The following is a 12971-nucleotide window of genomic DNA, read 5'->3' as shown; positions in this document are numbered from 1 at the left end:
AGTTTTCATGACTCAAAGTTTTGTTCGAAATTCAATTACAGCTGCTTGCACATCAATACTAAAAGCATTTAATAAAGTCCAACACAATCCCAATCATGGTCATGCATTTGATGAAGCGCCTACATCACCATGGAAGAAACACTACGGTCCATCGCCAAAGTTGTGCAAATGTAATAGTGTCTGCAGCTATTTTGACTTGCCGCTCTCAAGAGTCCTTCGCTTCGTTAATTTTAGCAGCCAGGTAAGGAGAGCCTCCACGATCTGGATGGTTGAGCAGCATGATCCTCTTGTGGGCATCTTTCAGCTTCGATTTGCTTGCGGAAGGGCTCACCAAGGATGAGACCAGCTTCGCTTGCTCATCTTCGTTTCAAAACCGCCCTTGTAGTACTTCGAACCGGCAAAGGATTCGGCGGTGGGCAAATTCTTCAAGCTTTCTTGCAGCGTTTTCGACCACGCTCTCGATGAGCGTAGCAGCGCACGCCCTGTAAATCCCACAGCGGCAAGAGCAAGGCCAGCAACTATTACGCTCGAAGACATGGCTCTAACCGAAAATACAACCTCACGGAGCAATGCAAACACTGCAAGCACTGCAAGTACACGTGTGTGCACTTGTCCGAGTTATCGCTGCCATCACTTGAAAACCGCTAAAAAAATAACGAATATGGCGGTCGTGACGTCTTTTGGCTCGCAAAACCAAGCGAAAAATTTGAGAAAGCATAGTTGCCATACGTATGTATGCCTAAAATATAAAAATAACGTCATAGCAAAAATTTTGCAGCTCAAGTAAGTGGTCAATAAGTTAGGCGTTAGGCACGGCGTTACAATTGTTACAAATTACAACCATCATCATCGCTTGGCATAGTTTGGCAGCAGCAGCGCCTCGTGGGATCTCGTGGGTATGGTCGTGGGCGCAGTGGGGGTGGGCGCGCGAAAGCTGCGCAAGCGCAGAGCCAAGCCAATCGAAACGGTTGTATTCAAAAACCCATGAGAGGCGCCGGTCGCATGTTGCGTGCGGCGGTCGGTGCGAACCGTTTTCACTGCCGGCCAAAGATGGCCAAAGTGCATGTGTTTTTAACATGCTTTCTCGTAAACGGTCTTCGTGAAAGGCCTGCAGGCTGCAATTTGTACAGCAATACCTCGCTGTCATGGCCTCCCCTTGCGTTGTACTGTCATGGCTTCGACTGCCGAAAGAGACGGCGAAGAAAAGCCCTCGCTTTTCAAGCTCCACAAGTCTGAAGGTAAGTGACATATAGACAATGTGACAAGGTCCTGACTGTTGTTGCAGAAGTCCGGGGGGTTTTCCTTTCGTTTCTTTTTGTAAAACGCTAATTGTATGCTTTTTTTTCGTCGCGTACTGTTCGAATCTCGTTTGAAGTATCTGATCGAGTGACATCGCATGTTAGTCGAGCTGCCATTTGCTTTACAATCTCCTCTGCCAGGCACGAGAGAAGCGATAATCTGTGTGTGAACTACATGCAAGTAACGTGGTTTTATTTAATATACTTTGGCGGCTCCTCGAGGACAGCAAAGGCGATAACCAAGTCTCTTCAGTTTGGCTGTGCAGTATCACTTCAAGTGCAGTGCCGACACTAGCCCTGCACGAATATTTTCAAAGTGAATTTAACAATGCAGACATTGTCAGCGTTTCGAGCGTCTGGCACATATGGTCATAGCTTCTGAGGAGCATTACTTCTCTGCCGCCACAGCCTTTCTCAGTGTTCTTCCTCGAAACAACCCGTGGTTTGAGCGTCTGGATTCGTACTTTCGAACATCCCTTTCGAAATAGTTTCACTTTCCCGAGATTTAGAGAGTGCCGGCACAGGACGCATGCCTGTAAGTGTCGGTAGGAAAGAATCTCATTGCTTCTCGCGGCCCGTGACATCTCGGGAAAGTCGTACTACGGCTGAGTGCACGAGGTCGGGATCTGCGGCAGCAGCGTTTGCATGGTCGTGGCCTGGCCTGTTTGCTTGTTTGCGGCTGAGCAGAAACGTGAAACACCAACCACCTGCAGTGGCGCCTTTCGACATAAGATGCATTTTCCGGAACAAGCTCCTGCGGCATGGTCAAAGGCGCGGCACCGGATGAAAGAGTTGTTTGAAGGAGTGTTATAGACATAGGTGTTTTGTTGTCTTCAAAAAAGACGTTCACATTGCAGGCAACATAAAATTGCACAGAAATAATTGACGATGGGTGTCAATGTGAATGAGTAGCTGAACGCTTATAAAAGGAATCGTGCACTTGACAACATCTGATTCGATATAGTAAGGATATTTAAGTGGAGATTTCTCGGAGTACAGCATATAATGTAGGAGCATCGAAGTGGTGATACATGTATGTCGATAGTCTCACTCCTGTTTTTGTCCAAAAGCGCAAGTACTGGAGCCTTCTCTCACTACCACTGCAGGAGTATATGTATGCAGGAAACAATCTTTCCTAAATCCTTCCCCAGAGCATCCATGCCCTGAGGCGCACCATAAAGCTTTTGCTCAACAGTGCATGCATCTAAAAGTAGTTGGTATTCATCGACAAACAAGCCCCACAACTCAGTTATGCAAGAGCACATATCTTTCGTATCAGTGATGATAGTATGAAAATGGTCAAAAGAGGCAGAGAAATCTATTAACATTAAAACACTTTGCAGAACACCATCGACACAAATGCACAAGCTGGCTGCAGTCATGCACTTCAAGCTTGGATGTTGGGCAGGCATGTCGCTACACTTTGCCCGCACCTCCTCACAAGCAGGTGTAGGCCAGTGCAGAGGGCACACATTATACCGAGAAACAATAAAATAGTGCTGCACTCCCTGAACTAATGCAAGAACTGCAGCCACTTCAAATAGGCTTAAAGCTGAAACTGGGACTGATCCATGGGTGGATACCTTGCCAAGGCCTCAGCCCACAGACTGCTCTAAAATTCAGTTTTGTGCCCTCAGTATGCTGGAGATTCTGTATATTTCCCACATCATTATCTTGAGCATGTTCAAGGTGCTCCTGAGACTTCTGTTTGCTGACCCTGGAGTCTGGCACCAGAATTCTGCAACACAAGTCAGAACATTAGAATTTCTGTATGATTTCCAGTAGCATCTGATTGGCAGCTTGTGTAGAGCGACAGCAGCTAAAGTCATGAGTGCAAAGCACCGTAGTCTTAGGAATGTGTGAGTGATTTTCATATCTAGGAGGAATGCTAGTTCCCGCTAACTGAAGACCAGTTTCTGCTCTGCCTATTTGGCCACATGATCTTAAGCACCCAGTAGGAGGCAACAGCCATGATAAAAGTATGGGCCGGAATTGTTACGGCTACCATGAGAATAGAGAACCCTTTAAAAAGAGTTTTTCATAAAACATGTCCTTTTCAACTCTTTCAGGCAAGAGGCTTCTGAAGCAAGGTGACGTCCAGGGAGCTCTACAGGCTTTCGAAAGAGCTGCCGAGTATCAAGCCGATGAACGCCTCCAAGCCAAAATGGAGAAGATGCGAGAGTTTTTGAAAAGCGAGCAAGCCCAAGAAGCTTGTGAGAGTGACATGGTTGAAATTGGCAACGGTTTCTACCTTTGTCAAGCCATCGAGCGAAAACTTTATGCTTACCAGAGGATGGGTTTGCTATGGATGTGGGAGTTACACCTCAAGAAACGTGGTGGTGTGCTAGGCGACGACATGGGCTTAGGCAAAACTATTCAAGTTATTGCCTTTCTTTCAGGCATGTTTGACAGTGATATGATTTAAGAGTGTCATGATCATTATGCCTGTGTCCCTAATTGCCAACTGGAAGAAAGAATTTGCAGTGTGGGCACCAGGCATCGATGTGTATGAATACCACTCTGGATCCAAAAAAGAAAGGGAGAGAAACCTGGCAAGGGTGCAGCGACGTGGTGGTGTCCTCTTGACAAGCTATGGCTTGGCACAAACAAGCCATCAAGAATTTTGTACCAAAAATGGCCAACAATTTGTTTGGTGTTATCTGATTCTTGATGAAGGCCACAAGATCAAAAACCCAACTAAAACAACAAGAGCCATCTACGAGATTCCAGCTAAGAACCGGCTTGTACTTACAGGTACAGCCATTCAGAACAATCTTCAAGAGCTATGGGCTCTATTCAACTTTACACACCAAGGTGCACTTGTCGGCTCATTGGCAACATTTAAGCGCCAGTATGAGACCCCTATCAACAGGGCACGTGAAAAAGATGCCACTACAGGAGAGAGGCTTTTAGGTGTTGAGATAGCAAAGCAGCTACGTCGTTTGATACAACCGTACTTTTTGAGGAGAACAAAGGCAGAAGCGTATGCGAACAAAGAGAACAGTGAAGATGAAAAGGCAGCTCTGCACCCTAAGCTAACCTTCTCTTCAAAGAAAAATGACCTTGTCATTTGGATATACCTGTCTGAGCTACAGAAAAAAATATATCGGGAGTTCCTAGAGTCTGATGAAGTAGCCAATATCCTCATGACTAAGAAGTCTCCCCTTGTGCAGCTGACTGTGCTGAAAAAAATTTGTGATCATCCAAGGCTTCTTTCAAAGCGAGCATGTGTTCAAATGGGAATGTACGACGACATGACAAGTGAAGAAATTGAAGAATTTCTCAAAAAGGAAGAAGGAAAGTCAGTGTCTATTGGAGATGTAGCAGATGATGTTTTGCTTGAAGAGTCTGGAAAGATGACATTTGTTTTGCAGCTTTTGACAATTCTCAAAGCTGAAGGTCATCGCACACTACTTTTCTCACAGTCAAGGAAGATTTTGGATATTATTAGTCGAATTCTCACTAACAGGAGCTTCAGAGTTACTCGACTTGATGGTACAATCAACAAACTGTGTGACCGTGACCGCATAGTCACACAGTTTCAAGCCAAGGACAATGCTGAAGTGTTTCTTCTTACCACTCAGGTTGGAGGTGTTGGGCTCACTTTGACTGCTGCTGACAGGGTCATTATTTATGATCCTTCCTGGAACCCAGCAACGGATGCTCAAGCTGTTGACCGTGCATATCGCATAGGACAACAAAAAAATGTTGTTGTGTATCGTTTGATAACATGCAGCACAGTTGAGGAAAAGATTTATCGGCGTCAGATATTCAAGGATTCTATCATAAAGCAACAACTGGAAAGCAAAATGACCCCATGCGATACTTCACAAAACAAGAGCTGAGGGAGCTTTTTAGTCTTGAAAACCCTAACTACTCTGGTACCCAGGTCCAGCTTTCTCAGATGCACTCATGGGACAAAGACGCAAACCCTGCTCTTAATGATCACATTGCTCTTCTGCAAAGAAAGAACATCTTTGGTATCAGTCATCATGACCTCATGTTCTCCGAAGAATCTCGGGAAGCTGCAAAAAATGAATTTGTGCCTGGAGAAATAGAGCGGGTAAAGGAGCGTGCCAGGATGGCTCAACATCTGCTCACAGTGGAGAGTGATATGGCATTAGATGAGATTCAAAACAAGAAGTACTTTACTGTGCCTGTCAACAATGCTGTGAAATCTCGACCAACAGAGCAACGAGCGAGGTCGCCCAAGCAAAATGTGTTCCTTAGTGAGCATAATGACCAAGATGAAGGTATGTCATCCAAGTGGAACAAGGCTTTGGTGGTGCCCGATGATGACGACGATGATGATGTCCGTATTGATGGTGTCGACTCGCTTAACAAGTCATTGGCTTGCATGACAGTCCAGACCTCGGAAAACAGCGTTAGCATCATAGTTGATGATTCAGAGGAAGAGCTCTTTCCACCTAGTGAAGATATGGACTCTATCGTTATAGACACAGATGAGGAGTTGTCGGATGCTCCTGAAGAAGTGGACAGCAGTGAAAGTTCCAAGATGGAGAAACAAGCTTTTGTTGCATTAAGTACAGCTGATGAGAGAGTTTTTGCAAAGACTGAAGATCAGCTTGGAAATGATGCAGAGTGTGAAATTGTGAATGTGGAACAGCCAGATGAGGAACTGCACATCAAGGATGAACATCTAATTGCTGAGCGTTCATTTGAAGAACTGCATGTGTCACCTTCGAATTTGATGCTCTCAGTGCAGGACAAGCACAATACAACAGAACAAAGCAAATTGCCTTCTCTTTTAGGAGAAGAGGAAGACAATCTCACTTCTAAGTCAACTCTACAAGACCGTTTTGACAAAAGTGCTCATAAGTCAGCATGTGGAGAGGTTAACAAGGACACTCTTGGCCAATCTTTGTGCACCACTGAACAAGGAAAGAGGCATCTCAAAAAGCGTTTGTTGAATTCCCCTAATCAGTCATTCTTTTTCCAGACTGAGGCAAAGCACTTGCAGCTTTCTCCATCTGTCCTGCAGAAGGAAAGCGACAGTGATACCAGAGCCACACAAAGGGGTCTTGGCACACCGCAGAATATTTTGCCCAGAATGGCAGCAAGCAGTCCTTCCTCTCCTGCGAGGGCATCTTTCAGCCAGCCAAGGCTCCATAGTACACCACTGTCTACTCCTCCCAAGCGAATTGCACCATTTTTTGTAGGCTCACCACAGAAATTTTCACCGTCACAATGCCAAAAGATGCCACCAAGTCCCTTCCAGGAGGCCCTCGCCAAGTCGGTAGAATATGCTGAAGTGGATGTGACACCACTGAAAGTGCAACAAACCTCAGCCTCTCACTCAAGGCAAACGTCTGTTCATGTGGTGTCATCATCGGAGGATGAAGAGGATGCTGCCAAATCAAGTTCCGATGATGATGATGTGGTAGTTCGCAGACGCCTGAAGAAACCATTTGTGATCACAGACAGTGATGATGAAAGACCTTGAATGCCCTGTAAAAAGTTTTCTTTTGCAATTGCCCTTGCTTGCTTTAAGTTCTTCCCAATATGCAGAAATTGTAAATACACAAAATTTTGACAGATGTTTCCTGCCATGTTTATTTATGCTTGTTAAATTATTGGAAGCTTACCGTAGTAGCGGTGTTCTTAAAAGCATGGTAACTTTGGACACCTCTATCACAAATGTGTAATATTGACATGTAAAGTGAATACTGTTCCAAAAATATAGGAAGGTAATTTCTTTGTGTATTGTTGGTAACTTTGTCATGCTACTATGGGAAGAGGCTTTTTAAGCATTCTCCCAAGAGCACCTGCCCCACATTAGCCTCATTTGTTCCTTCCTGGAATGGAAAAAATGAATATATAGTTACAAGCAAGGAGAAGGGAGGAGTAAATGTTGTAGTTTGTATCTTAGTTCTCCATTCTATCATGACCACTTTGCATGGGCTTGATAAATATTTTATGTTGTGCATTATATATTTCATAAAACTTTTATTTGTATTTTATGTAGTGACAAGTATTTTATGTAGGGCTCACGTGAATGGGGTCTCTTTACATTGCAGTTCTTTATTGTGTTGGAATATAAAAAGTGTCCATGTTGCTGGAAGGCTGCACAAGAAAGTGCATCTCTGTTCTGCAGCTTTTTCTCTTTATTTGCGTGACTTGTACTAAAATAGATTGCACAAAATGTTTTGCTCAGTCTTATTAGGAGCATTCATTCTTGCAGGAATGTGCCAAACTGGTGTTTCCCAAATGCTTTACTTTTAAGCACTGCATGTCAGAAATTGCAGACACCTGAACTTGTTCGCTTGTCACTTCGTCATTTTGGCTCTATGGCTTATTGCATCATAGTTCTAGAACTGGCGCTAAATTTCAATGAACCATCATTATAATAACCCTGGAAAAATGTTAGTGCTCATGACGGTAAGTTCGGCCTAGTTCTTGTCTTGAAAATGACACAAAATGGCTTTTAAACACTGCTGGCTGCGTCCAGAGAATGCTCTAGCTGGATAGAAAGCGACTGCATGCACTGCTGAACAGCAATAAACAAGTTGGGCACAAAGTGCATTTCATACTCGTGAAGGCTTGCAAGAGCACGTAGACATGTACAACCATTCTACCTAAATGCATCAGTGACTGTGTGTAATAGCAGACTGGACAATCATGTTGGCTTTATGCCTCTTAAAGGGGTATTCAAACGGGGGACAAATCCTCGGGGGATAAAGGCAGAGCCTAATGACGTCAGCTCGCAAGGAGAAGTCTCCACCAATGTCCCCCACTCACATGGACGAGGCGAACGGAGGGGGAGATCAGTGTTACTAGACTACTCTGGTGGCTTGCACTGACGAGCTGCAGACAACCAATGTGGCCAAACAAGCGCCCGAAATTCCACTATATCCCTCACTGGCGGGGGATTGTTTGTCCTGTCGGGGAAGAGGTTCCCCCGTGTCCCCCGAGGAAGTGTGGGGGGGTCGTGCCCACTCACTAATCCGTGACGTCGCGGTCACGTGATCCCAATTCCTTTGTCTCCCGAGGATTTCTACCTCGTATGAATGCCCTTTAAACGGACCCTGTGACACAATGCTTTCATGGGTTATTCTATTACAGTAGGATGCGGTAATATTGTAATGCAAGTAGAACTGAAAACAAAGCAGTTAGTTTTATTTTACCAGAGAAACCACCTTCTGCTCTGACTACAGTGACAACCAACAGCGACTTTTACCATTAGAAGTGACGTTTGGTCTTAAGACAGCGATGCCAGTGACTATGTTTTTATTGCCTTGACACACGAAGTCTCGCATAACATTCTTATGGTCCCAGCTGTGCTACACTATTGTGTGCTAAAAATTATAAAAACATAGCGATAACAGTTGATCAGATTCCCAGAAATATACACCCGACCCACAACGAAGGACGGAGAAAAGCGAGAGCCAAGGCCATACTCGCCAAGATCATGCGCAACGAAACGCAAGTCCTCTTTGTTGACGCTGCAAGATATTGGAATCGAGGCGCTTACGCCGTCTCCGTGGTGGACGCCCATGGCTCGCTCGTCAACGCAGCCACGGTAGTTACCAACTTCACCCACGAAGCAGAAGAAATGGCCATTGCGGTGGCCCTTCAAAGCTGCACGGGAGCCTCTATCATTTACTCGGACTCCAGAACAGCCATAAGAACTTTTTCGGCTGCCCTCGTCTCTTCGAAGGCAGCTACAGTTGTCAACAAGCTCTTCTACCAAGAAAGGGGCGAAGATAATTTTCCGTCCTCACACATTACATGGTTCCCGGCTCACATGGGAAACATTTCCGGATCTCCTTCCTGCAACCCAAACGAGCGGGCACACCAACTGGCGCGAGAGCTCACTTTCCGCGCCTGCGGTCCACCCCCTCGCTTCAATGCAGCCTGCAGGAACCTCGATAACAAAGACCCGCTCGTGTCATACCACGAACTCACCTCTCATCATAGGTTAGGACGTCGAACTTTTCCTCCTCCTCACACAAAGCTCAACAGAGCACAAGCAATCACTTACAGACAGTTGCAGACTCGAACATACATAACACCGACGACACTAAGCAGGATCAATCCTGACTTTCCTGCTGTATGCTCGCACTGTGGCCACGAATACAACAGTTTCGAGCACATGCTCTGGCTGTGCCCTGCCAACGCGGGTACAGATTTTTCTGACCAGTCATCATGGGACTCAGCGCTTTAAAGCACAGAGCTCATCGCTCAGCTCAAGGCTGTCCAGAGGGCCGTCGCCGAAGGACTCTGTCTACCGGCCCCGACCTGGGTGGAGCCGCCGGACTGATTGACGGGGCTTTCGGCACCGCTTTCTTTCACCTCAGGACCTGAATAAAGTTCGTACTCACTCACTCTTTGCACATTGTCAGATGCTAAAGGTTCTCTGCTTTTAAATATGTTTTGAAATAAATTGCAACGTGACACTAGGTATGCTGTGCAATGGCTTTTAAAGGCTATCATGAGATGAGACTTCCGGTAAATCTCTACAAGAGGCATGCGATGATTGGAAGCAACCAGTGACGTTACTGGCAGAGCGAAATGCAAAAGAGAGCGTTATCTCACAGTCTGTTCGGGCTTTGACCTTTGAAGGTGTATAACTACTGTTTCGGTGCCCCAATTCTTGTAATTTTTGCATTCAGCTCAGTGTTAATGCTAGACCCACCTTTGTGGCCTAGTGGTTAAGGTGTTCGACTGCTGACTCGAAGGTCGTGCGATCAAATCCCGGCCACAGCGGCCGCATTTTCGGTGGAGGCGAAAATGCTTGAGGCCCGTGTACTTAGGTTTAGGAGCACGTTAATGAACCCGCGGTGGTCGAAATTTGCGGAGCCCTCCACTACGGCGTCCCTCTAATCTTATCGTGGTTTTGGGACGTTAAACCCCAACAATTATTATTATTAGTGTTCAATACTACACACTACACAGAAGGCAGTCAAAAAATGTTGCAAGGCCCCTTTAAAGGGACCGACAACTGATTTTTCTCGACCCATTTTTTTACGACGCGACAGAAAGCTCACCTTTCGCAGTGTTTGTAGCTGCAGTAGTTAATCTCAAAAGCACGTAGTTATTTTACAAGCAGTATTTTTCGATCTGAAAGGCTCTAAACACGGATGCACCTTTCCTCCAGCAACGCTGAGAATTGATAGCGATGCCGCCAGCCCTTCTCGCGATTTGTGAAAGCTATCGTTGTTTGGCTTTCACAGGAGTTCCTATAACTATGCTTAACCACCTTTATTTATAGCTTTTCAACTATTTTTGAAAAGAACAAGCTGTTACAATGAGATGATGTGGCATTATACACCTTCCTTGTACCTGTACCGCGTTTTGTGCGCATGTGTCCAAGGTTGCCTGCACCTGTGTCATGGGTGGCTTGTCCCGTCCCAGCGTAGTTACTCTCTCGATGCACGAGCCAAGCCAAGTCATCGGAAACGTCACTACGCATATGCGCGCCCACGCCGAGTAGCAGTGCGCGTCATTTTTGAGACGAAGTGTAGGTAGAAAAACTGTCGCTCCAAAATATTAGCGACCTGGAAACTGCGTGCACGGTTGCATGAGCACGCTGAAAAGTTGCTCAAGACGTGCTGACGAGCATGGGATCATTACGTCACGCGAAGGCAGCGCCACTTTAATGCATACTACTAACACAGGCCTATATGTACATTATTATGGAGTAATACCTTTTAATATAAAGAAACGAACAATATTTCAATACTAACAAAAAAATCGTCGACCGTGTACAGCAATCAACGGTCACGTGGCAGTCTTCATCGGATCATTCATGTTTTTGCTGCCAGAGGTGCCACAGGTCATTTTTCGCGACTTTCAATTGAGAAATAAAAATATAAATCCATTTCCCACGAAAAAAACAGGGTTGGTTTGAGTCAATGTGACGGACAATCTTTACATCAGTGGAGTCAACTCGTTTCATATTCTGGGCAGTTGTTGGTCCCTTTAAGGCAACCTCAAAAACTGTGTGGCAGAATAACAACTTTGGAAAAATCTCTTCTCTAACAAGACGTAAAATGGCAGCATTTCTGCATAGCTGTTGCCTTCTGTACCGTGTGATGCTTTAAGATTTGCCTAGTTACATTGGGTACAGCTTATGGCTAATGAAGGTTAAATGCCATAGAAGAACATCATTTCTGAAGCAAACCTAAATATGTATATAAATTTATCCTAAATGAACCTTTTACATTTTTGATTCCATTTATGCACCATATTTTAATTCTGAAATATGTCCTGGCCTCGCCACATTACAACTTGTTCTATCCATCTTCCTCCCTCTAAGTAAATACTAATTGGAGTTTTGTATCTCATCATATGATGTAGCACTGGTGAGCATAATCAAAGCCAAACAATCCTATGCCTTTGCATTTACAAATGATTTTGTTGAAGTAGTGTCATCAAGGTGCCTCAATTTGTTACAGCCTTTGTTATGCTGTGCAAGTGTTTCCAGAAAGGGGACTCTTTTTCTTCTTACGGGATTCTACTATCTGAGAATTGCATAAAGCTGAAGATAAAAGCTCATGCCTACATTTGTGCCCTTAGACACAAACTTTTATTCACCACAGCATGGCAATGAACCAAGATAATATTGCTAGTTTTGGGCTGCCTCCAGCATGCATGGAACATCCAATAACTGCCTTGTTTCTTCGTCTGCAGACTTTCTCCTCAACTCTCTCCAAGTCAACACACTTCGACTGTGGCGACTACAATGCCCACCACTTAAGTTTTGTGACAAAATAGACACATAGGTTCAGCTACAATGGAAATCTTGACCATGTTTGCATGTTCCAAAAATGGTCATATGACTCAAAAGATTGGATCAGGTTTGTTATAGAATCAACAATAGTGATGCTTGGAGCCAGGAGTCAAAATCATTGTTATGGTTGCACAGAGATGCTAAGGAGGGAATGCTTGTGTTGGTACATTGATCAACCAATAAAATTTTTTGCAACCAACAAATTAAATTTAACTCCAAGGTTCCCTCGTAAATGGAATACACGATATTAATCATTAAATGAGCAAAACGAAATGCTTGTTGCCCACAGTGCAGTTGTGACACCAGTGAAGTACAGCAGTTGTTAAGGAAACCCACCAGTGGCTGCAGTGCTTTCTCAGTGCAGTCTCTCTCTCTCTCTATATATATATATATATATATATGTGGAGGCTCAAAGTTTGTAGGATTAGGTTCCATGAACAAATACGTCGGCCCATTTATACATAGCAGCTAGCACAATATATGGCTGCATATACCAGTACAATAGCATATTGCATACAATAGCAACTTATACCAGTACAATACCCAGGCTGTGCGTCCTGCAGGCATGGAAAATGTACCACTTTTTTCTCGGATCCTGCATCCCGCAAACACATGACCTTGGCTGTACGGGGAGGTCTTTATGCACTTACATTTTGCATGCGATCATCTTGTGGAAAACAAGTTAAGGTTGTCAAGCAGAGGTACACATATAATAAAGTGTTGCGAGGTAAACACAGCACAACAATGCTTTGAAAATGGGAGGACAAGGATAATAACAAGGTTGATAACAAAGTGATCAAATAGTGAACATAATGGCACAGGCGATAGACCGATGAAATTTTCCCAGGTGTATTTGTGAGCGCATAATGCACTCAAATGAGGTACTCGCTTTCCATTCCAAACTGCTGCTCGGGTAAAAG

At 44.7% G+C, this 12971-nt stretch overlaps 1 protein-coding gene across 1 annotated transcript; it reads left to right on the top strand.

Moving 5' to 3' along the window:
- The first annotated feature begins 1088 nt into the window (after positions 1-1088).
- LOC119379606 (DNA excision repair protein ERCC-6-like) lies at positions 1089-7472 on the top strand. Its single transcript, XM_037648912.2, is given in 4 exon segments — positions 1089-1238; positions 3368-3720; positions 3722-5087; positions 5090-7472. Coding segments are annotated over 4 exon segments (3459 nt in total). The 5' UTR covers positions 1089-1171; the 3' UTR covers positions 6763-7472.
- Positions 7473-12971: the final 5499 nt, after the last annotated feature.

The sequence above is a fragment of the Rhipicephalus sanguineus genome, chromosome 1 (assembly GCF_013339695.2).
Source record: "Rhipicephalus sanguineus isolate Rsan-2018 chromosome 1, BIME_Rsan_1.4, whole genome shotgun sequence".
Lineage (NCBI taxonomy): Eukaryota > Metazoa > Arthropoda > Arachnida > Ixodida > Ixodidae > Rhipicephalus > Rhipicephalus sanguineus.
The sequence above is the reverse complement of the archived record's forward strand: the minus strand, read 5'-3'. Positions and strand labels throughout refer to the sequence as shown.